Raw genomic sequence first — 22829 nt, forward strand, 5'->3', positions numbered from 1 at the left:
TGCTGGGATCTTTAATTGCTATGACTCATTATCGGCTGTAGCCGAGGTTTCTGCCTCAGACCGATGCAGTATAGCCGCTACTTGGCATTGCCGAGCAGCCGCTTGGTTCCCTACTATCTCCAGCACTTGGTTTCCGGACGGGTACTTCACCTTCTGATGTAGGGTAGATGAAACCGCTTTAAGTGTGTGAAGCCAGGGTCTGCCTAGGATAGCCGTATACGGAGAAAAAACATCTACGACAATAAAATCCACCTCCACCACCTCCGTGCCTGACTGCACGGGCAGCCTGATTAGCCCCATGGGAGTGACTAACCTTCCCTCAAAACTGACCAGAAGGGAATTATAGGTTGTCAAGTCCTGCTGCTTCAAACCTAGCCCCTTGTACAAATCCGGATACATCACATCCGCCGCACTTCCCTGATCGATCATCACCCTTCGGACATCGTACCCACTGATCCTCAGCGTTACCACCAAGGCATCCTCATGGGGTTGTATGGTTCCCTCCAAATCTTCGTCTGAAAGACCCAAAACCAAGGGGACACACTTCTTGGCTCTCTTCCATGCCTGAGAACGATCCTCGGCCGGGGATCGGGACACCGACAACACTTTGGTGGGGCAAGATCCAGTCCTCCCTGGGGCCGCAAAGATGACGTTGATTGTACCCTGAGGGAGCCTTGATGAAGCATCCCTACGCACCTCGGAACCTGCTTGGCTCGCCCTTCCACTGGAGTGATGCAAGAGCTGCCTTAATTTTCCTTCCCGGACCAACTGCTCCAAATGGTCCCATAAATTTCTGCAGTTGTCTGTCGTGTGTCCATGGTCCTGATGGTAATGGCAATACAAACTCGGGTTGCGTTTTGTAGGCTCTCCTGCCATCCTGTTAGGCCATTTGAAAAATGGCTCGTCCTTTATCTTCTCCAAAATCTGCTGAACAGGCTCCCGAAATACCGCATTAACGACCTGGGCGTCTGCCGAGGCCGACTGGCCAACAAAGTCCCTCCTTGGTCGGTTGTTATTATAACGATCCGACCTGAAATCCCTCCTCTCCTGAGGGATCATCTTGGCCTTTCCTTTCCCCTGAAGCTGATCCTCCTCTATCCTTTTGTACTTCTCTATTCTGTCCATCAGTTGGCGTACACTGGTAACAGGTTTACCCGTCAAGGATTTCCTCAAGTCGTGATCAGCTGGGAGGCCGGCTTTGAAAGTAGTTATGGCCACAGCGTCATTCTTCCCTCCTATTTCGTTGAACATCTCCCAGTACCTATCCGAATAACTCTTGAGAGTCTCGCCCTCTCGCATAGACAAGGTCAACAAGGACCCCAGCGGCAAAGGTGTCCTGCTGCATGTAATAAAACGAGCACCAAAAGCCTGGGTCAGTGCTTTGAAAGATCCAATAGAGTTGGCCCTTAAGCCATTGAACCACCTCATCGTCGTCGGACCCAAGCTCGACGGAAAAATCTTGCACATCAGGGCATCATCCCTGGAATGAATAGCCATCTTCTGGCTGTAATAGCTTACATGTTCCACCGGATCCGAATGGCCATCATACAGAGAGAACGTAGGTTGATTGAACCGCCGAGGATGGGTAGCATCATCTATGCTTCTTGTAAAGGGTGACCTGAAAATTTGACTCAAGGCTTTGTTCATGGCATCATTTCCCAAGCCCCTACTAGTTGGACTTTTACGCCTACGCCTATGGCGACGCTCCTCTTCGTAGGAGAAAGTCTCACTCTGCGGAGTTCTCGATCTCCGCCTGTAGCTAGTTCCATCCGACTCCCCGGATGATAGTTCGGAGCGAGGTGGGGAACGCTCCCGTCGTGCATGGCGTAACTCTCTCTTCAAGTCCGCAATTTCACGTTGCAGATCCCCATCATGCTTCACGTGGGAAACGTGACTCTTCCCGCGTGTACGGGTTCTCGTGGTATGAGTAGTATGTATGCTCCCCTCTTGGACTTCCCTCCGTTCGGGACTTTTTCGAGGACCACCATGCTGAGAGCCCCTTGACTCCGCCTGATGCGGGCTGATATCACCCTGATGCAGCCCCGCTGCGGGGTGAGGCAGTTCCACTCCTTCCATCGAAAACGTTGTATCGAAGGTTGTACAAGCTAACACAAGCTCTTCCCACAGACGGCGCCAATTGTAAGGACACAATTTGGTGACGAACCTAAACAGTATTGGGTTCGTACGTAAAAGGCCCAGACAATATGATTTGTAGAGCGTGGGTGTAAAGAACTAGGTTAACTGTGGTATCTACCTCCAAGATTTTCTCTCAAGCCCATACAAGGTTCACCTTCCTTTTCGATGGTACAATGAACCTTTTTTCTTAAGTCCCTAGTGCAACTCTCCCTCTTTTCTCTTACTTCTTTCTCTCCAGTTTTATGTGTGTTCTTCTTTTTCCTCGATCCCCTCCTTCATGTTCTTCTTTTAGTTTATATACTCCCCTTCGCGATTCATCCTCGCCGAACACGTGTAGATTGTGTCCGGGGGATTTCTTTCTGTCCCATCTGGCACCTCCTGGAACTTCCTATGGGCAGCTGTAAGGCTGCTTCCCTACTGCTCAGGTATCACCTCCACATTAATGCGGCCAGAGAGTTGGTTGAGAGGTCATTAATGCGGAGGTAGCTATAGTTTCAGATATTTGTTTGCCTTATCTCTTCCATCTTTAGTCGGCTACTCTACCCTTTGAGATGACCTACTTCTGAGATCTGATCGCGGTGAGACCACGTCTTGATCGTCCTCGGACGCGATCGTCCTCAGACGCATACTGCCGAGGAGCAGGGCGTCCTTGGATGGGTACACGGCCTCGGATGGGCCACTGGCCCAACAATCCTCAACCAATTCTGAATCCTATGGGCCTATCAACCGAATGATCCCCACACTTATAAATTTGAATTTTTTTTAGTTATATGATTATGTTTTTTATGGTTTATTATATTGGACTCCTCGTTTTTTACATTAAATTAACTAATTTGAAATAAAAATTTAAAATTTTAGATTAGATGAGACATGTGGCGCAAAATTAAACTCTAATTGAAATTCAATTTTTACATTAAAATAACTTGCTTGGCACAAAATTCTAAATTTAAATTAGATGAGACACGTGGCGTAAAATTAGACTTTAATTGAATTTTAATTTGAAAATTAATTGGATTTTTTCTCTGCTTTACCTGTTATTATTATTATTATTATTATTATTATTATATATATATATATATAGATGATATCAACATAAGTTATTAATTATACCGTAATCTCCGTTATTATAGAAAACTTGACTAACTTGAGCTTTTGTTATTTTAAGAAAAGAAGTACGTTCGTACCTAATAACAACCTTACCCTAATGCCAATTTAGTGCATGATGATTTTCTTTTAAAAAATTGAATGAATAAATAAATAAATTAGTGCATGATGACTAATTGAATGCATTATAATAGGCATTGGTTCATACTAATATAGGATACGATCTTTTTGAGATAGCTGATTGATCATCTTGTTTTATGATTTTTTTTTTAATTGGATTATTTTAAGTTGACCAATGTACACATTTTTAATTATTTTTTTATCTATATTATTATTTAGCATATTTTTTATAATTAACATAAGTAAATAAAAATAAATGACAAAATTTAGCTACAAAATTAGTTGTAACCTAAGGATATAATCTTACTCAATATCTTTTTATTGATGGTAAATTTTGACAAATCTATCATTGGATTTATCTTCTTCTTATATCCTTCATGCTTGCAAATTTTTGAGAAAATTAAGATAAATAGCTATGTCATCATTAAATTATTTAAATTATAAGTTTTTATAGTTTAAAATTATGCATAAAATATAAGCTTATAGATCATAGGGTAAATAATAGCCGATTGACACAAATTTTGACATGTGTATTAAGAACGTAAAGAACATGTAAGTAGTTGTGTTCTAGAATCCAAATAAGAGCACTATAGTACTTCTTTTTTTGAGAAAGAGCACTATAGTATGTACTTCTAGTTCTTACTTTTTTCTCTTTTTTTATTCAAACTTTATCTCTCCTCCTATCATAAACCCTCTCTCTTTCGCTCCTCTCAAACTTTCCAATTGCGACTAGGGTTGCGTTTGGATTGGGCGTTTTCTGCCCAATCCTGCGTTTGCGTTTTTCCAAAACGTTTTTTTTTTTTTTTTTTTTTTTTTTTTTTTCACGCGTTTTGGAGCGTTTTGGGTGTTGCGGCTACTGTTCATGCACTGTTCAATGAACAGTAGCCGCAAACTTTGACTTTTCAAATTTTTTGACCAATCACAGCACATCGTGTACTGTTCACGGACCCACAAATTTCACTTTTCAGCAACTTTTTCATTAAAAATGGGTCCCACGATACTATTCACACATTTAAAAATTATTTCGCTACAGTGTTTTTCAGTTTTCAGTTTCAGTTTTCAGTTTTCAGCTGTATCCAAACGGACCCTAGGTCTACCCTCATTTTCTCTTTTGATTGAACTGGATTTGGGCGGGGAGTCAACATTGTGGTGACAGACCAGCGTATTAATTTGGGCATGGGTGATGGATCTCTGTCATCTCTAGGTTGAAAATTTTTTTGTTTCTATTTTTGTTTTATTGTGTTTTCGTTTGGTATATGAGAAACAGTTTGGTGGTGGATATGATTTCTGTTTGTGGTTTAGATTTTAATCTCTTTGTTAGGATTTTGGATTTTAATCTTTGTTTCTGAAAAATGGAAAAATATAATATTATTCAAATGAAATATTTTGTAAAATAAAAAAATAGGATGCAATTTGTGTTTTGAAATGAGTTGTTAAAATTGAAATAGTGACTTTTTGAAATTTTAAATTAGAAGAATTAAACAAAATCCAAATTAAATGCTCTAAGCACTCCTTCCAAAAGTTGGAGCAACACTAGGTCATTTAATAAAATGGAAACAAAATATTGATCTTATTCTTTTTTTTTTTTTTTAAGTCAAATAGTAGGTAAATAGTATATTAGTAAACTTATAAGTTTATTTAATTTATAATAATTTTTTATATAATCCCAAACATGCGAAAAAAGAAAATTATCATATCCCATTTTATTTCACTCCATTAATTTTCGAGCTTTACAATCTATCCAATATAATCTCATATCACATTTTTTTAGTGTTTTACTTTACGTTCCATTAAACCACAGTATGATATGTGTTTTACTTTATGTTTTACTCTCTCAAGCATTTACAATAAATGCTTAGACGACCATTCCATACCACTATTTCAAAAACTCTCTCAAGCATAGTAAAATTGTCATACCTAATTCAAACAAATTCTGCAGCAAATGTGCGAAACAAGGATTGCTTTTGATGCTATTTTTTAAACGTTCAATTTAGGTGTATGGTTAAAACCATCAGAATCAGCTTTCCACGAAATTTAGTTCAGGTACAAAGCTTTAAGCATATGATAATATATAATTAATAACCAGAGAGAGAGAGAGAGAGAGAGGACGTGTGACTTTTTTGATAGTTGAGTTAGCCTTTCAAACCTGTGCGGCTGTGGAAAAGGCTCTAAAACTACAGCATAAGGAGATAAGTGCTCTCTCCATTCAACTGAAATATTATCCCCCGCTTCATTTTTAAATAGATGTCACTTTGGATGGTCCTGTTCATGACCTAACTTTGCCTGGGAAAGTAGAAGGGGATAGATATATAATAGCATTACCGAAAGGCAGTGTTACTATTATAGAAATGTGGCCACCTTAACCTACTTGCTGTCTCAAAGGGATAGATCGATGAACCACTTGCATGGTTTATTCTTTCTATTTCTCAATTTAAAATGAGGCATTAATAAATTTTCTAAATCCATATTGGGTTCCCCACTATTGTTCCAACCCACTGGTTTAATATTGATTTTCTCTAGAATTAGTTCACCATCCCCCTCTTTCCATATTTTTCGTAAATGTGTTTCTGCACTTGCATCATATTCATTCATGTTAGAAAAAGACTTTTGAAGATTTTAAAATGATATGACTGTTTTTTTAATCAGAACTCAATCTATGACTATCAAGCCAAATTAGGTTAATTTTTATTTATTTTACTTTCTATGTCTATACCATTTTATTTTCTTCTGTTTAGTTCTCCAAATACCGCTAATTCATTTACCAAGACACTATCCTCTACTGATGTCTTCTGATTCCCGCAACAGCTGCAGATTTTAATATTATGGAGATCGGAAGCCTACGTAAATATTAGGGAACTATAGCTATTCCCCACCCATGATAGGGCAGGTGGTGAAACTGTGGTACTGCATGGATGAATTCTAGATCTATTATGCCCCAAACCCAAGTATAAAGATATGCATGTGACAACTGCCGCGCGCTTATAAAGTAAACACCTACAAGTGTGCAAGGCCTTCTTAGCAACTAAAATTTATCCAAAAAATTAAATCAAATAAATTCAAAATACCTCAACAATTTCCTTATGAATAAATCTTCAATAATTTAATAGGAACAAAATCCAAACCTCATGTATATAATGCCAATTGGTCAATAAATATAAAATTATTAGAAGATCATCCAATTCCAAAATCACTAAGCTTCTTTTCCTGCTCACAACACAACATCAAAACTCCCAAACTTGCTATTCTTCATAATCTGAAATTAGAGGGGAAAAAATGGGGTGAGTTGACAACTCAATAAGTAACCAAGTCCTAATAAGTTCTATCAAGCAATAGATTTGTAAAGTATAAGATGTAATATGTGTTTTCAAAAGTTATAATATACTATGTGTTTTCAAAATAACTGAAGAAGTTTCATAGTCTTAAAATAATAAGTTATACAAAGGTCACATATTTTAATCTTATAAATATATAATAGACGGTTTAGAAAACGGTTAGTTTTCCATATATTAAAAGCTATAACTTACAATAAGTTCCAAAAACACATAAGCAGTTCTAGTGACACAAAATAGTTCAAATACTCAAACATTTCCAAAATCACATATGTAGTTTTAAGGACTCAAAATATTCAAATATTCAAATGTAATTCATATGCTTAACAATCTTATGACTATGGTCACGTTATATCTCCCTGACTAGACATCAAAGTACCAATGAATAACCCCCATTAGTTGGGTATCAGAGTACCAATGAATAATCCCCATTGGTTTGGGTATAAAAATACCAATGAATAACTCTCATTGGCTGGGTATCAGTGTATTAATAAATAACCCCTATTAGTTTGGGTATTAGAGTACCAATGAATAACCCCCATTGGTTGGGTATCAGAGTACCAATGAATAATCCCCATTGGTTTGGGTATCAGAATCAATTCATAGTCAGATTGTCCATAATCATATATATGAAATCATAGTTTCTAACAAAAATACATCTTATTCAAATACATATATATATATATATATAATCATATATTCAATATTCAAATATATTTGTGATATTTCTATATTCTTTGCTTTAAATCAATATAGCTAAAAAAAACAATTAAATAAAATAAATCTTATATTCAATGCTCATAAATATTTGTGAAAGTTCTTTATTCTTTACTTTAAATCAGTATAGTTAAAAATAATTAAATACAATATATCATATATTCAGTAATCAGATATATTTGTGATAATTCTTTACTGGAAATCAGTAATACAAGTTGAAATAAAATTCTAATAGTTAATTATAAACAATTTTCAGTAATTAAAAAGATGCAATAGTAGTCAAAATAAAACCAATTAGGATAAGGTTACTTACCTCAGCTAGCTCACCACAAGAACTTCTCCCTAACGATGTCTCTAAAATCTTTAGATATCACCTCAGTTGCGTAGTCAATCCTTCTCTACTTCAGTCCTTTGAGTAGTCTCCTCTCTCAAAATATCTCTCTATATACATTGACATAATAAACTTATATATAGCTAGGGTTTTAACCTTATTTTCTAAAAAAAACTCCCTTATAATTATAAATTATCAAATTGACCTCACAAAAGATTTACTTAAATACCCTTGCTTTTTTTATTTTTTTCGGGTATTACAATCATTATGACATTTTCATACGATAACAAGGGCAATAGTTTCTCTCTCTCGATTCCAATGAATTATACCTGCAAGGCAACAGCACCAGTCTTGATATAATGAATATAACAATTCTATCTTTCAGTAATGCTCTTACTAATATATTCTTATGCATGGGAGACAGATAAAGGAGGAATCCAATGAAATACCCACTGAGAGGAGAGAGGATGAACAGATATACACATGAACAGAATTCAAGGTTTGTTAACTAAGTCAAAGCGTTTTGCCTAAAAGTTTAGGACACATTGTGTCACCTGCTGATCCAGAGTTGTATTATAGTTGTTATTAAAAAAAAGAAAAAGAAAAAAAAAAGTAGGTTGTGTTTCCATGTCCAATTTGTAATCATTATCCCAGGTTTAAAAAAAAGAAAAAAGAAAAAAAGTAGGTTGTGTTACCATGTCCAATTTGTAATCATTATCCCAAGAAAAAAAAAATGCCAATGTAACTGCAACTACTAGAAAATTCTTGAGATATTTGTAACAAGTTCAAGAGGACCATCCAAATTAATTTGACGTAGATTTTTGGGCAGAATCGGCCTGTAAGTCTAGGGTCGAAATTTTTGTTCTAGTAGGTTAATCGATATGAATCACTCTATTATTCCACATCGGTTTAAATTTGGTTCTATTTCGCCCGTTCAATCCATTCCACTAAACTTTGGCTACTATGTAAATAAAGTTTTTTTTTTTTTTTTTCTAAACCTTTTTTTGTTGTTGTTACTTTACTTGCATATAACATGTTATATAGTGATGACATAGAGAGTGTCTCTTATTTGATTTTGAATTTACAATTTGATATGGTATAACACTATCAAATGAAGACTTAAGTATATATAACACCATAAATATTATATAACAATATATATATATACATACACTTTAATAATAACCTGAAGCGGTATAGACTAGTACTTATTATAAAGTATTTCCAATAGAATCGAAAGCTTTGTTAGAAACATGAAAATTTTTACAATTGTTGTCATAACTTGTTGTGATTAGAACAATATTACCTTTACCAAAGTTCACATTTCACTAACTCCATTTTTATTACGTACCAACCACAAAATCCACAACAGACCATACTATCAATAATTAGAAAAAAAGAAAAAGAAAATTAAATATTGTGCACTTAGGGTTATTGTTAAGTCACAAATACATCAAGAGATTTTTCTTTTTTGAAAAACAATACATCAAGAGATTGGATACCCGCGGACAAGAGCCACCAACAATGATGGACTCTCATTATGCTGTTAGCCCATTGATATTCAAAAGCAATATTGCAGGTTCATCTCCATTTCTCAATATAAGTTTTTCAAAAGTTTCAAGTCAATATTGGCGCTTGTGCTATGATGAATACTATTTATAATCAAATAAAAATAAAAATATTAATAATAATAATAACTTATTTATGTTTAGTTTAATAATCTTTGGTCCATATTTGACTAAAGTATATTTACAAATTAAGCTAACTGGAAATTTGAAAACCCACACCACATATTTAATATTAATCAAGCATGTGTTTAATTCCGTCATAGCATCTAACAATTGCTAAATAATAGGTTTACATTACATCAAGCACAGGTTGATTGCATGTTCCATATTTATAAGACATTTATGAGAGAGAGAGAGTGAGTTACCGATTTAGGCCCTGATTTTATTACTTATACCAATTTTAAGCTAATTACTAACTTAAACTCAATTATTGAATTAATTAGTCATTTGATATAGCACGGATACAAAATACAATAGCAAATCCCAATCACAAGAATACCATGAAGTGTTCATGGAGAGAAGAACCAAAACCAGGGGAAAAAAATTCTGGGGCCTATAGCACCAACCAATGCACTAACAAAAATAATTGCAAACAAATCATCTACAAACCCTCTAAGCTATGTAATGACTATGTATTTGAGCTCCACGCTCCTCCTAGCAACTAATTTCACAAATATTTATTTCTCAAAAAAAAAAAATTCACAAATATTTTCTTCTTTCTTGTCACTGGTTCTGTAAATTGAGCCGTCCATCGCAAGATCAAGTCTCATTGGCCATTTTATGACCTTGAAGATTTTGGTACTGCTCCAATGGTTCCCAGTACCAAAATTTTGCAAAGATCAATGAAGGATATTATGTGTGTACTGGTTTTAATCTCCTCTCATGGTATTTGACAATTGGAGAGAGAGAGAGAAAGAGAACAATGGGGTTTTGCTCTAAGGTATAGTGTAGCTCTCTAGCTCTTCAATATGGGAATTTGGGTGTTGAATCTTGCGGGCGAGATTGCTGGATAGACTTTCAAAACTGGTACTCTCCTGCAATTTTGCCTGGCACTTGTTATCTCTCTCAACTGAGATTCTTCACATTGTACGTAGCACCAACTTCAAGATATCACCCTCAAAAAAAAAAAAAAAAAAAAACTTCAAGATATTGATCTCTCAACCCAATACAAAATAACCAACATTGTTACACAATACAATAGAAATATTTAAGAAAAATACATAGAAAATCAGCATAGAATGCCAACCCTATGATCCTAACAATATATAATAAAAGCGATGTTAATAATAAATTTAGGTAAAACTGATATTGCTCCAATATTTGGATCATTACTGTGAAAAAAGAAAGAAAAAAGAGTCCCCTAGCTGCAATATACGTATATCCAATTTTTCAAAAAAAAAATATATATATATATATATCCAATTTCGGGCAGAAAAAAAACAAAAAGATATTAAAAAAAAATATTATCCCCACGTACGCCGTTGAAAATAGGTTACTACTTTTCTTTGAAAAGCAATGTGGAATGTCATGTAGGCCTTTTATATGTATATATAGTACTTCAATAGTCACTCAGCTAGCATCGATCCATCGTCCCAGCTTAACACTTCCATTGCATCACATTAGATCTTTGATTTTTTCGTGGCTGACATAAAGGATGGCTTCTGAGAAGGAAGTTAGCAATGGAGTGGAGTGGAGGATAAAGATTGCTGATGGCTCATCAGAGAGATTGGTTCCCGAGGCAAATCCTGCTAGCAGACTCTTGCTTGGTCTAAAAAGTTTTGTTGTAGGGTTGGCTTTAAAAGTGTGGAAGTTTTTGCAGAAAGCTTGGGATTTAGGTGTAGATGACCCCAGAAAAGTGATCCATTGTCTAAAGGTAGGGACGGCACTCGCTGTTGTCTCACTCTTTTACTATACGAGGCCTCTGTACGAAGGAGTTGGAAAGAATGCTGCTATGTGGGCAATCATGACAGTTGTGGTTGTATTTGAAAACTCTGTGGGTAAGTTTTGGCAATATCCTTAGTCACCTACTCTTGCTTGTACAATTCATTGCTCTTCACAATTCTGCAATTTATTTTATGGCCATGCTTTTCTCTCAGTTGGGTCATGGCCTAAAAGATCTTCACGGGTTTCATCATAAATTTGTGTACTTAAAATTTCAAGCGGAAGGAAGAGTTCATTTTGCAGTTCAGATTTTATTTTATTTTTTATATCCAAAAATGTACATATTGTTACATCATTTTAAAATTTACATGATGTGTTATTGGATACAGATTTAGATTTATAATATTTAATTTAAACCATGAAACAAATACATTCGAAATGGAGAGGATTTTAGTCCGTAAAAAAGAAACTTTCGATTTTACAGCTCAATAGTATTGACTCTTGCTTATTAAATGGCTGCAGGTGCAACACTGTATAAAAGTTTGAACAGAGTGTGTGGAACATTTCTTGCTGGTTTTTTTGCACTTGGTGTTCATTCTGTGGCCAGTCAATCAGGACAGAGATTTGAACCCATAATAGTTGGAGCCTCAGTTTTCCTATTGGGTCTGTAAAGTTCTCCTTGATTTAACTTACTAGTAATAGTTGGAGCATCAGTCCTCTTGTTGCATCTAGATATATAAATTAACTTACTAGTAATTCTATGTTTGTTCAGCTTCTGCAGCAACCTTCTCAAGATTCATTCCTTCGGTGAAAGCTCGGTTTGATTATGGTGCTATGATATTCATCCTTACCTTCAGTTTGGTTTCAGTATCAGGATATCGTGAGGATAAATTGTTTGAACTGGCACATCACAGAATATCCACTATTATCATTGGCACTTCATTGTGCATTATTATAAGCATGCTCATTTGTCCCATTTGGGCTGGTCAAGAGCTCTATACTCTTACCACTCGTAACATGGACAAGCTTGCTACTTCCCTAGATGGTAAGTGTTTTATTGATTTGGAAAATCTTATTCCGTACTTGCAATTAGTATTACACACTCACTTTTGAATTCATGTTTTAAATAAAAACACGATTTCAGTTCATGTAGGTGTGTATTACTCTTATCAAATACTTATTTTTTTTTTGGTTATAATTATGCCACTGTTTAATAAGAATATTCTATCATTTCTACTGTTCAGGTTGTGTAGAAGAGTACTTTAAAGATAGTGGCAGTGTTGTTGAAAGTAATAAAGAATGTCATAAGAAATTGCAGGGTTACAAATGTGTATTAATTTCGAAGGCAGCAGAAGAATCTATGGTATGTGACAGGTAGTAGTGGATTAATTCTTTAAACCATATATTGATCGATCTTTGACTGATATTAGAAATTGACATTGTTGTGAGTAGGCCAATTTCGCTAGATGGGAGCCAGGTCATGGCCCCTTCAACTTTAGGCACCCATGGCAACAATATCTCAAAATTGGGTCATCAATGCGTAGCTGTGCTTATTGCTTAGAGGCTCTCAATGGTTGCATTAATTCAGAAAATCAGGTAACCCAACTTCATATATGGGTATACATTTTATTTTTCCGCCCAGAGAAGATTAAAGTTATCATCAATTTTACTATAAAAGATTTACAAATGACATAATAATGAATGTAATTTAATCTCGCTTCAACAAAATAATAAATAAATGTTTAAATTACATTTTTTTTAGCAATTGGTGATATAAGTTTATAAGGTTTAGTGTTTTTTTTTTTTTTTTTTTAAGTTTGTAAGTTTTAAGTATTCATAAATTTGTAAAATCCCTAACATTATTTTAAAAAAAAAAATACTAATACTACTATCAGTTTTATTACAAGAAGTTTACTAATTGATGTGATAATGAATATAATTAATTTGTGTCATATCAACAATATAAATATATAAATCGTTGAATTTTACTTTTTTGGGTTTAAAATTAACACATTAATTTATAAGGTTTTTGTAATAAAACATGCAATAATTATAAAGTCAATCTTTTAATATTCATGCAAGCTCATGACCACTTTGTTTCAACAGGCCCCTGAATATATCAAGAAACATCTCAACAACAGTTCTTTGAAAGTAAGCTCCAACTCTTCGAGTGTCATAAGAGAGCTAGAAATTACCATCAAGACAATGAAAAAATCATCTAACATCCATTCCTTGGTTGGGGAAATGAATTCTGCGGTACAAGAACTCCAAAATGACTTAAAGTCACTTCCTAAGTTATTCAACCCTCCATCAATCCCAGAAGCTGATACTCCTGAAAATAAAAAGATTGAGCCAATCTCCAGAACAATGGTGAAAATGCCTCTAATGGAAATTGTTCCACTCTTAACTTTAGCTTCCTTATTGATTGAAATTGCCACAAGGATTAGTGGCATTGTAGATGCTGTTGAAGAACTGGAAAATTTGGCTAAATTCAAGCGTGCAAGCAATGATAAGTGCTAAACAATCCGGTTGAATAACAGTTTTTTTATCAGATCAATATAAAGAAACCATGAAGGTCTTTTAAGAGGTCTGAGTTCCATTTATTCTGGATTGAGTGTACTTGAAATTATCAGAGGAAATTAAAGAAATGAAGAGGTGTTGTAAAATTCTAGAGAATACGAATGTAATGACTGCAGAACTAGAAGACAAAAATGAAAAATCATGGCACAGTTGTATATATAATTATATTCTTCAGCTTGAAAGTGCTTAGTTTTATATACATCATTCCACCATGCAATGCTCCACCACCAGAAACTAGGTTTAATAATGCTTTCCAGCAGTTCTGTACCAAATTGCAAAATTCTATCAGGATGGTTATTAAATTTGTTGGGTATCTACGAATTGGAATATAATTCTATCCATTGGAGAGTGCCCATCTCATGATGGTTTATATATATATATATATATATATATATATATATATATTCACTTATTTAGTTATTTTTCCTTCTCGTGGCTAACATATAGAAAGGATGGCTTCTGGGAAAGAAGTTACCAATAGAATGGAGTGGGGGATTGCTCATCAGAGATTTTGGTGTACAAGGTCTTGTTGTAGGGTTGGCTTCAAAAGTGTGGAAGTTTTTGCATAAATTATGCAGTGCGATTTAAGGGCAGAAAAGTGATCTATGGGCTAAAGCTAGGGATATGGCACTCACTGTTGGTCTCATTCTTTTACTATATTGTGCTTGTATTCGAAAACTTCGTTGGTAACAAATCAATGGTAAGAGCATTCACAGTAAAAAAGGTGTAATAGCAAAAAACTCATTTTAACTTTCAAAACCTCAAAAACCAAGCTTTATTAGTGGTGCTATACTTAAAAAATTTGACAAACTAGTTACAGTAAACTGCCATCTTTGTCTATAATACACTGAAATCCTTATTCACCCACTCTTGCTTGTATGATTCTTAAATCCACACTATTCTAATCTTTTTAATGCTTTAGATAAAATAGTACAAAATCATTTGTGATACTATATGTACATTATTAGATATAAAAATGGACTGAGACCTATTCCATTTATTTTATGCTCACCCCCTATTCTTTGGATCAAGCCCTTCTCTGTTGGTTGGATTATCGCCTAAAAATATTCAAGGGGTTCATCATAACTTGTGTACTTAAAAGCTAGCAAAATATAAAAACAACTGGCTTGAAGGTCACTTGGCCTGGTTTAATTAGCATATGCTTTTTAAAATTCCATTCCGGATTTGCAGAATCTTTAGAATTGCTAACAATTGAAATCACTTTAATATCATTAGATAAAAAGAACAATTTAAGATGTAGATCCGAATGCAGGATAGTGGGATTACGATTCTACCAAGGAGCGATGGCCCGTCTAGCTTTTTAAAATTAGGTAAGGATTGGGTCTAGTATCTAATTGCAGTAGATCCATCATGATGATGTCATGTGTCCAATGTCCATTGTTGGACATGTGTCATCATTTGGATTGGTTAAGTGTAACTGGATATTGAACCCAATCCAAGTCTTTTAAAACTTCTCCCTCCTTCTTATCTTTCTATAAAAATAAATAAAACTTATAAAACTTAATTATTGCCCATTATGATTAAAAAAAAAGTACTACATTTATATAATGACTAATACATCATTTCCCCCTTTATTAATCTTATATTATACATATAAAGCTCATTATGTCAAAATATTTTTAAGAAATATTTTCCTAATAATAAATAAGTTTATATATATATATATATATGTAGAGATGAAGGGCCCAAATATAGGTATTGGGCCATGGGCTGTGCCCAAGGACGTCAAGTAGCCTGAGAACAGATAGATACTAGCAAAGGCATACAGATTAATGGGTCGTGGAAGAAGTCTGGTCACACTGAGTAGGAGACATTGTCCGAGAAGAAATACCTCCTCGGCTAAGCAGAGTAGAGGTCAAAGGTCCGACCGTCCATCAAGAATAGGGCAACAGGCAATCTCACTTGGAAGGATAAACATCAAAGAGGGATGAGATAAAAGAGAGTTGGGAAATATCTGAGAAGAAAGCTGCTACCACCGTACTGAATGCTTTGCATCTAACCCCCTGATCGTATTAATGTGGAAGTGATACCTGAATAGTAATTTTCAACCTTACAGCTATCCCCAAAGACTTTAGGAAGGTGCTGATGGGACAAGTATCAAGAGGATTAGCAATCTGACCTACACGTGGAGGGCTGAGATGAAAGAAGGGGAGTGAATATAAAAGAGAAGAACCCCATTACAAAGAAAGGGATCAGAAAATCTAGAGAGAAATGACTGTATACTCAAGAATTGTAATTTTGTATAAGTCTAAGAGAAATATATAAGAACAAGCCTTCCTCGGACTTGGTTGAGGAGAACTTTTCTTGTTCAAAACTATTTTCTATATTCTTTCTAGTAATAACTAACCTACTGTGATCGTTGTCCACCTAACTCATTGAAAGTTTAGTTTCAAGCCCACTTTCTAACAAATTTATTGTTTTGGGCTATTTGGGCCATTGACCATCCATTTGGGCTTTGGGGAGCAAATCCAGCCCATAAAATTGACACCGTCTGTGGGAAACTTGAACATTCTTGAGCTTGTTCAATCATGGCAAGTTCAAGGCCAAACCATGAAGAATCTATAAGATCCCAACGTCAAGATCAATTCCTTAATCTTGAACGAAGGAGAGACCGTGAAGTTAGTGTACACACCACTCATACAAGTAGGAGTCATTCTAGAAGTGGGAGTCATGTGTCCCATGGAGAAAACACCAGGAACATGCAACTGGAGATAGATCATTTACGAAGGAAGTTATGCCGTAAGCAAAGGAAAGGTACTCCCTCAGGCTCAGAATCTCACTCTGATGATGATGATGGTAGTTATAGGCTTAGATCAAGGACTCCTCCTAGTGAGTCTTTTTCTTGTGATGAAGATCGCAATTATAGGAAGAGAAGTAGAAGCTCGTCTCGCAGGGGCTTGGGTAATGATGCTATGAGTAGGGCCTTGCGCCAAATTTCTAAATCACCGTTCACACGGAGGATTGAATGGGGAAATCTTCCTCAGCGGTTTATTCAGCCAACATTTACCATGTATAATGGTAGGACGAATCCAGTGGAGCATGTTAGCCATTTTAATCAAAGAATGGCTATCTACTCAAAGAATGAGGCCTTAATGTGCAAGGTATTCCCATCTAGCTTGGGGGCCAGTAGCGATGAGATGGTTTGATGGGTTGCAGGAAGAATCAATAAGATTTTTTCAAGAGCTTACCAAGGCCTTTGGGGCCTAATCTGTTACTTGTAGCAAGGTTCCTTGTCTCTTGGATTCCTTGCTGTCTATGGCCATGCAAGAGGGAGAGATCCTGAAGACATACTTGGATAGGTACTGGAAGATGTTCAACAAGATAGATAGGAATTTTAATGATGTAGCAATAAGGGAGTTTAAGGCCGGCCTGCTTGCTAGACATGATTTGAGAAAGTCTTTGACAAAGAAGCCTGCCCAAAGTGTACATCAGCTCATGGATTGAATTGATGAATATAAATGGGTTGAGGAGGATCAACAACAAGGAAAGGGGAAGGCAAAGGTAATTCCCCAAGACCGAAGAGATTTTAGATCAAAGAATTATAACAATAATAGGCCCAGAAGAGATTTTGCTGGACATACTGGGTCTGCTGCTGCCCAAGTAGTCAGTACTATATTCAGGGAGCCTGTGCACCAAATCTTGGATAAGATAAAGAATGAGCCATACTTTAACTAGACAAATAAGATAGGAGGAGACCCTATGAAGCATAATCAAAGTCTTTATTGCCAGTAACATCAGGACCGAGGACACACAATAGAAGAGTGTAGGACATTACGTGATCACCTGGAATAGTTGTTTAGAATTGGGAAGCTGAAGCAATTCCTGTATCAACTTATTGGGCAGGGGAGCCAGGCAAGGTCGGTATATCAGAGGGATGCTTCCTCAAGACCACCCTTAGGGATGATTGGTGTTATTCTTGCTGCCCCAGGTCGAACTAGTTCTTATCCATCTAGGGTTATGTCCATAGCACGGCCCCACGCTGAGGACTTGATCCCTGATTCTAAGAGGGGGAGAATGGAAGTCTGACCAGCTCTAAGCTTCTCTAATGAAGATAAAGTGGGAACTTTATAGCCACATGATGATGCCCTGGTGGTTACCCTCCGGATAGGGGAGTATGATGTGAAGAGAGTTTTGGTAGATCAGGGTAGTGATGTAGAGATCATGTACCCTGACCTATACAAGGGGCTCAAGCTAAAACCCGAGGACTTGGCCAGCTATGATTCTCCTTTGGTGGGGTTTGATGGGAAGACAATTATCCCAAGGGGCCAGATCAGATTTCCTGTTCCAGCAGGATCTGAGGTTGTAGAGGTGGATTTTATTGTGATAGATGCATATTCCCCCTACACTGTTATCATGGCGAGACCTTGGTTTCATGCTATGGGGGCTGTCTCTTCCACTTTACACTTAATTAGAAAAGATTGTAGATTGAGCTTGCATCAATGAAATTATAAGCAGTAATGAGATAACCTTTCACTTAATATAAACATGTTGAAGATATAAAGGAACTTGATACCATTCATTAAATACAGCCTTGGAAAGCCAAACGAATAAAAAATAAAAACAATAATGGATAAAAAAGAAAAATACTTGTAACAAGAACACTAAAAAAAAGGGGGAAATAAAAAAATATAACTAAGGTCCTATTTGGTCTTGGAGGGAGGAGGATTGGCTTTTACTGTAATTTTGGCAGACACCTCGGGTACTATTGCTTGAGCTATACCCTTACCCTTAGGGTCTTCCTTAACAATGAAAGGGAGGGTGACCAGTACCAATTCCTGGCCATGGGAGGCTCCCTTCTCCTTGGAGGAGTCTTAGGGCGTAGATGGGAGCTTGGCTGGCGCGAGGCTGTCTCCTTTGCTAGCTCCTTATCCTTCTCCACTGCACCAACTTGGTCAGCCTCTTTGGGAAGGAAGGTTGAAGTTGGAAGAGCCATAGCAGAGGCAACCTAGCTAGGCTCTGGAGCTTTGGGTACATCCTCAGCTTGAGAGCTTAGGGGACCTACTACTCAGAGGGTTGGGGGGTAGAAAGCATTTTCTGCCCTTCTTAGTGTGGAGGAAGTATCCACCCCGACTTGGTTTAATGCTTCATTCCACACCTGGAGGCAGTAGCCTCTACACAACCCAATGACCTGGGCCCGGAGGTTTTTCTCAGTCTCTGCTACTCTGACCTCGTACCCCTCTTGCTTGGCCTTAGCTGTAGCCTCCTCTACCATTTCCAGCTTCTTCTTTAGAGCCCCTATTTGCTCCTTGGCTACAGTAAGCTGGTCTTCAGTTAGGCACAGCTGCTGGCGTTGAGTCTTTGCTTGTCTCTTAGCCCCTTCCAGAGCTGCCTTGACACTCTTCTTTTCTCTAACTGCCTCAGTTAGCTTGGTGTTGAGGTCCTTAATCCTCTGCTCGGCCAGAGTGAATGCCTTAATGGCAGCTATACGTCGCCCTTCCTCCTCTTTCATTTACTTGCAGGAGTGGCTTACCAACTCCTCGGCGATGTGCGTTGTGTGAATTACCAACTCCTCAGAAGTACATGAATGTTGAGGACGCTTTAGTGGCAATCGAAGAAGTAGAAAAGCCTAATGAGAGGGAAAGAAAGGGAGAGGATCGGAGAGGATGGAAAAGGGAGTGGGCAGATCATCAAAGTACTGACGAGAACAAGAGGAAAGATGATTAAACTCCTTGAATGGTAAAATTCACTCCTTTAATTATTCCTGTTGATAAAATCTTGCACAGATTAAGGACAAGCACTATCTCAAGTGGCCAAGGCCACTGCACTCGTCACCCAATGTCCACGACAAGAGGAAATACTGCTATTTTCATAAAGATCATGGCCATTATACAGAGGACTGTAGAGACCTGATGGAGCAAATAAAGGAACTTATACAAAGAGGGAAGTTGCAAAAATTTGTAAAGAAGGGAAATTCCAACAGGCCCAGGGATGATGGCAGAGACAAGCCAGAAGCCTCTCTAAGGAATGACGACTACAAGCCACATCGTCAGCAAAGTACAATAGGAGAAATAAAGACAATCACAAGAGGGCCATCCGCAAAGGGGTCGTTTAGATCCCTCAAGAAGTCATACCTAAAACAGGTGAACACCATCCATAGGATACCACCCCTAAAGCAAAGACGGACGGACAGGGATATCCTGTTCTCAAAGGAAGACGCTAGAAGAGTGAAGCAACCGCATGACGATCTCCTAGTTATTATGTTTATGATAGAAGGGTTCAATACCAGGAGAATCCTCGTAGACAACGGCAGTTTCGTAGACATCATCTACCTTTCTGCTTTTCAACAGTTGAAGGTGGCCCCCGAGAGGCTGCATCCCTTTGACTCCCCCCTCGTCAGCTTCAGTGGAGACAAAGTGTATCCTAAAGGCATAGTGACCCTAACAATCACAATAGGGGCTTTCCCGAAACAACTGACTCATCAACTGGACTTCTTGGTAGTAAACTGTCCTTCCTCTTACAAGGTAATCATCGGGAGGCTCACACTCAATCGTTGGAAGGCAGCCATGTCCACCTATTGCTTGAAGGTAAAATTCCTAACAAAAAAAGGTGTAGGCGAGGCAAAAGGAGATCAAGTGCTGGCCAGGGAGTGCTACCAGGCCATGTTAGCTGCAAAGGAAAACCATACGTGGATGATCGAGGAGAAATAAGAAGAGAAAGTGGAAGCCCTGGAGACAGTGGAGTTGGTCGACAGAGAAACAACAAAGACGACCAGGATAGGGATGACTTTGAGTCCTGAGATGAAGTCGAGACTAGTCCAGTTCCTTAAAGAGAACCTGGACATCTTTGCATGGAGCCACGAGGACATGCCAGGCATATCCACAAAGGTCATCAACATAGGCTAAACGTGGACCCCGAGAGGAAGCCTGTCCAGTAGAGACATGCTCTAGAACGAAACCAAGCTATCACAGACGAGGTCAACAAGTTGTTATCAGTAAGCTTTATTCGAGAGGTCTACTACCCAAATTGGCTCGCCAATGTCGTCTTTGTGAAGAAAGCAAATGGGAAGTGGAGGATGTGCATATATTTCACAGACCTAAACAAAGCATGCCCGAAGGACAGTTTCCCTCTGCCAAGGATAGATCAGTTGATGGATTCCATAGCTGGACATAAGCTACTAACATTCATGGATGCATTCTCGAAGTACAATCAGATAAATATGGTAGAAGAAGACTAGAAGAAAACTGCCTTCATCACGAGCCAAGGGCTTTACTGCTATAAGGTAATGCCTTTTAGACTGAAAAATGCAAGAGCAACCTACCAGAGGCTATTAAACAAAATGTTCAGCAAGCAAATCGGGAGGAACATGGAAGTGTATGTGGATGACATGCTCGTCAAGAGTAAGGAAGAGTCTGTCCATCTAGACGATCTCCAAGAGACGTTCACCACACTCAGGCAGTACCAAATGAAGTTAAACCCCAGTAAGTGTGCCTTTGGGATAGCCTCAGGAAAGTTCTTAGGGTTCATGGTGTCCCAAAGAGGGATAGAAGCAAACCCAAAGAAGGTACAGGCCATACTTGACATGACATCCCCCAAGACCGTCAAGGAAGTCCAAAAGCTCACAGGAAGGATAACAGCACTCAACAGGTTCATCTCTAAAACAACAGAAAAATGCTTGCCTTTCTTCAAGACACTGAAGCAAGCTTTCGCCTGGATCGATGAATGTGAGAAAGCTTTCCAAGAACTCAAGCACTACTTGAGCAATCCACCCCTTTTGAGTCCGTCCAATGAGGGAGAAAACCTATATTTATATTTGATAGTGTCAGCAACAGCTATGAGCATAGCCTTGACTCAGGAAAAGGACAGGACGCAGCTCCCAATCTACTCCATCAGTCAAGCCTTCCAAGGGGCAGAAGCCAAGTACCCACGAATAAAGAAGATTGCATTCGCATTGATCGTAGCCTCACGCAAGTTGCGACCTTACTTCCAGGCGAACCCCATCTTGGTGATGACGGACCAACCCATTAAGAAGTCCATGAACAAGCCCGAGGTGGCAAGAAGGATGGTCCAGTGGGCAACTGAGCTTAGCTAGTTCAACATTAAGTACCACCCCAAAACAGCTATTAAGGCCCAGACATGAGCGGACTTCATCGTCGAGTTCACCATCCCAAATGAGGACGATGCACCTAACGAAGCAGAAAGATGGACGATTCAAACTGATGGTTCGTCAGCCCGAAAAAGGGGTGGAGTAGGGGTTGTCATCATCACCCCTGAAGGAGAGATGCTCAAATACGAAGTTCATCTGAAATTCTCAGCCATCAATAATGAAGCTGGATACGAAGGAATACTGATGGGGCTAAGGGTCGGGAAGGCACTAGGAGCTAAAAACTTACTCCTCTAGGGTGATTCAAAACTAGTAATGGGGTAGATAAAAGAGGAATATGAAGCAAAGAAGGAGAGAATGCAAAAATACCTCAGGTTGACGAAGCATTTAACATAGGAATTTGATTGGGTGGAAGTCGCGCAGATCCTTAGATGCCAAAATATAGTGGCAGACAAGATCGCAAAGCAGGCATAGTCAGAAAAAGGACCAACGAGTATAGACTTGAAGATGGAAGTCTAGAAATGCCCCAGCATTGAAGAAGTTTCTAACTTCACAATCTGGAGTGTAAACAGCTGGATGACCCCAATCCTGTCCTTCCTCCAAGACGCCTTCCACAGGACGTCGAAGAGGCTAGAAAAGTCAGGAAGAGAGCAGCCAGGTTCATGATCTTGAACGACACCCTGTACAAGAGAGGCTTCTCTATGCCCTACTTAAAGTGCATCGACGAAGAGGAAGCCAAATACATTTTGGAAAAAATCTATGAAAGGATTTGCGATGACCATGCAGGCCCTAGATCCTTGGTAGGCAAAGTTATCAGAACAGATTACTTCTAGCCTACTTTGCCAGAGGATGCAAGGGAGTTCGTCAAGAAATGCGATAAATGCCAAAGGTTTGGGAATGTCTAGCGTTTCCTAGCAGAGAGACTAACGCTGATAGCCTCCCCATGGCAGTTTGCACAATAGGGAATTGACATCGTCAGCCCATTACCTCGAGGTAAGAGA

The 22829-nt window shown here is 37.8% G+C and overlaps 2 protein-coding genes across 2 annotated transcripts; both read left to right on the forward strand.

The window, feature by feature from the left end:
- Positions 1–10959: 10959 nt before the first annotated feature.
- LOC115962608 (aluminum-activated malate transporter 10-like) lies at positions 10960–13706 on the forward strand. Its single transcript, XM_031081484.1, has 6 exons — positions 10960–11302; positions 11709–11849; positions 11959–12231; positions 12431–12549; positions 12639–12782; positions 13293–13706. The coding sequence occupies exons 1-6, from the start codon at positions 10960–10962 to the stop codon at positions 13704–13706; spliced, it is 1434 nt and encodes a 477-aa protein (XP_030937344.1).
- A 5650-nt stretch (positions 13707–19356) lies between these two features.
- Positions 19357–20434, forward strand: LOC115962609. The gene is made up of 2 exons (XM_031081495.1): positions 19357–19419; positions 19511–20434. Exons 1-2 carry the CDS (start codon positions 19357–19359, stop codon positions 20432–20434), a joined length of 987 nt encoding a protein of 328 aa, XP_030937355.1.
- Positions 20435–22829: the final 2395 nt, after the last annotated feature.

This window comes from Quercus lobata, chromosome 2 (genome assembly GCF_001633185.2).
Source record: "Quercus lobata isolate SW786 chromosome 2, ValleyOak3.0 Primary Assembly, whole genome shotgun sequence".
Lineage (NCBI taxonomy): Eukaryota > Viridiplantae > Streptophyta > Magnoliopsida > Fagales > Fagaceae > Quercus > Quercus lobata.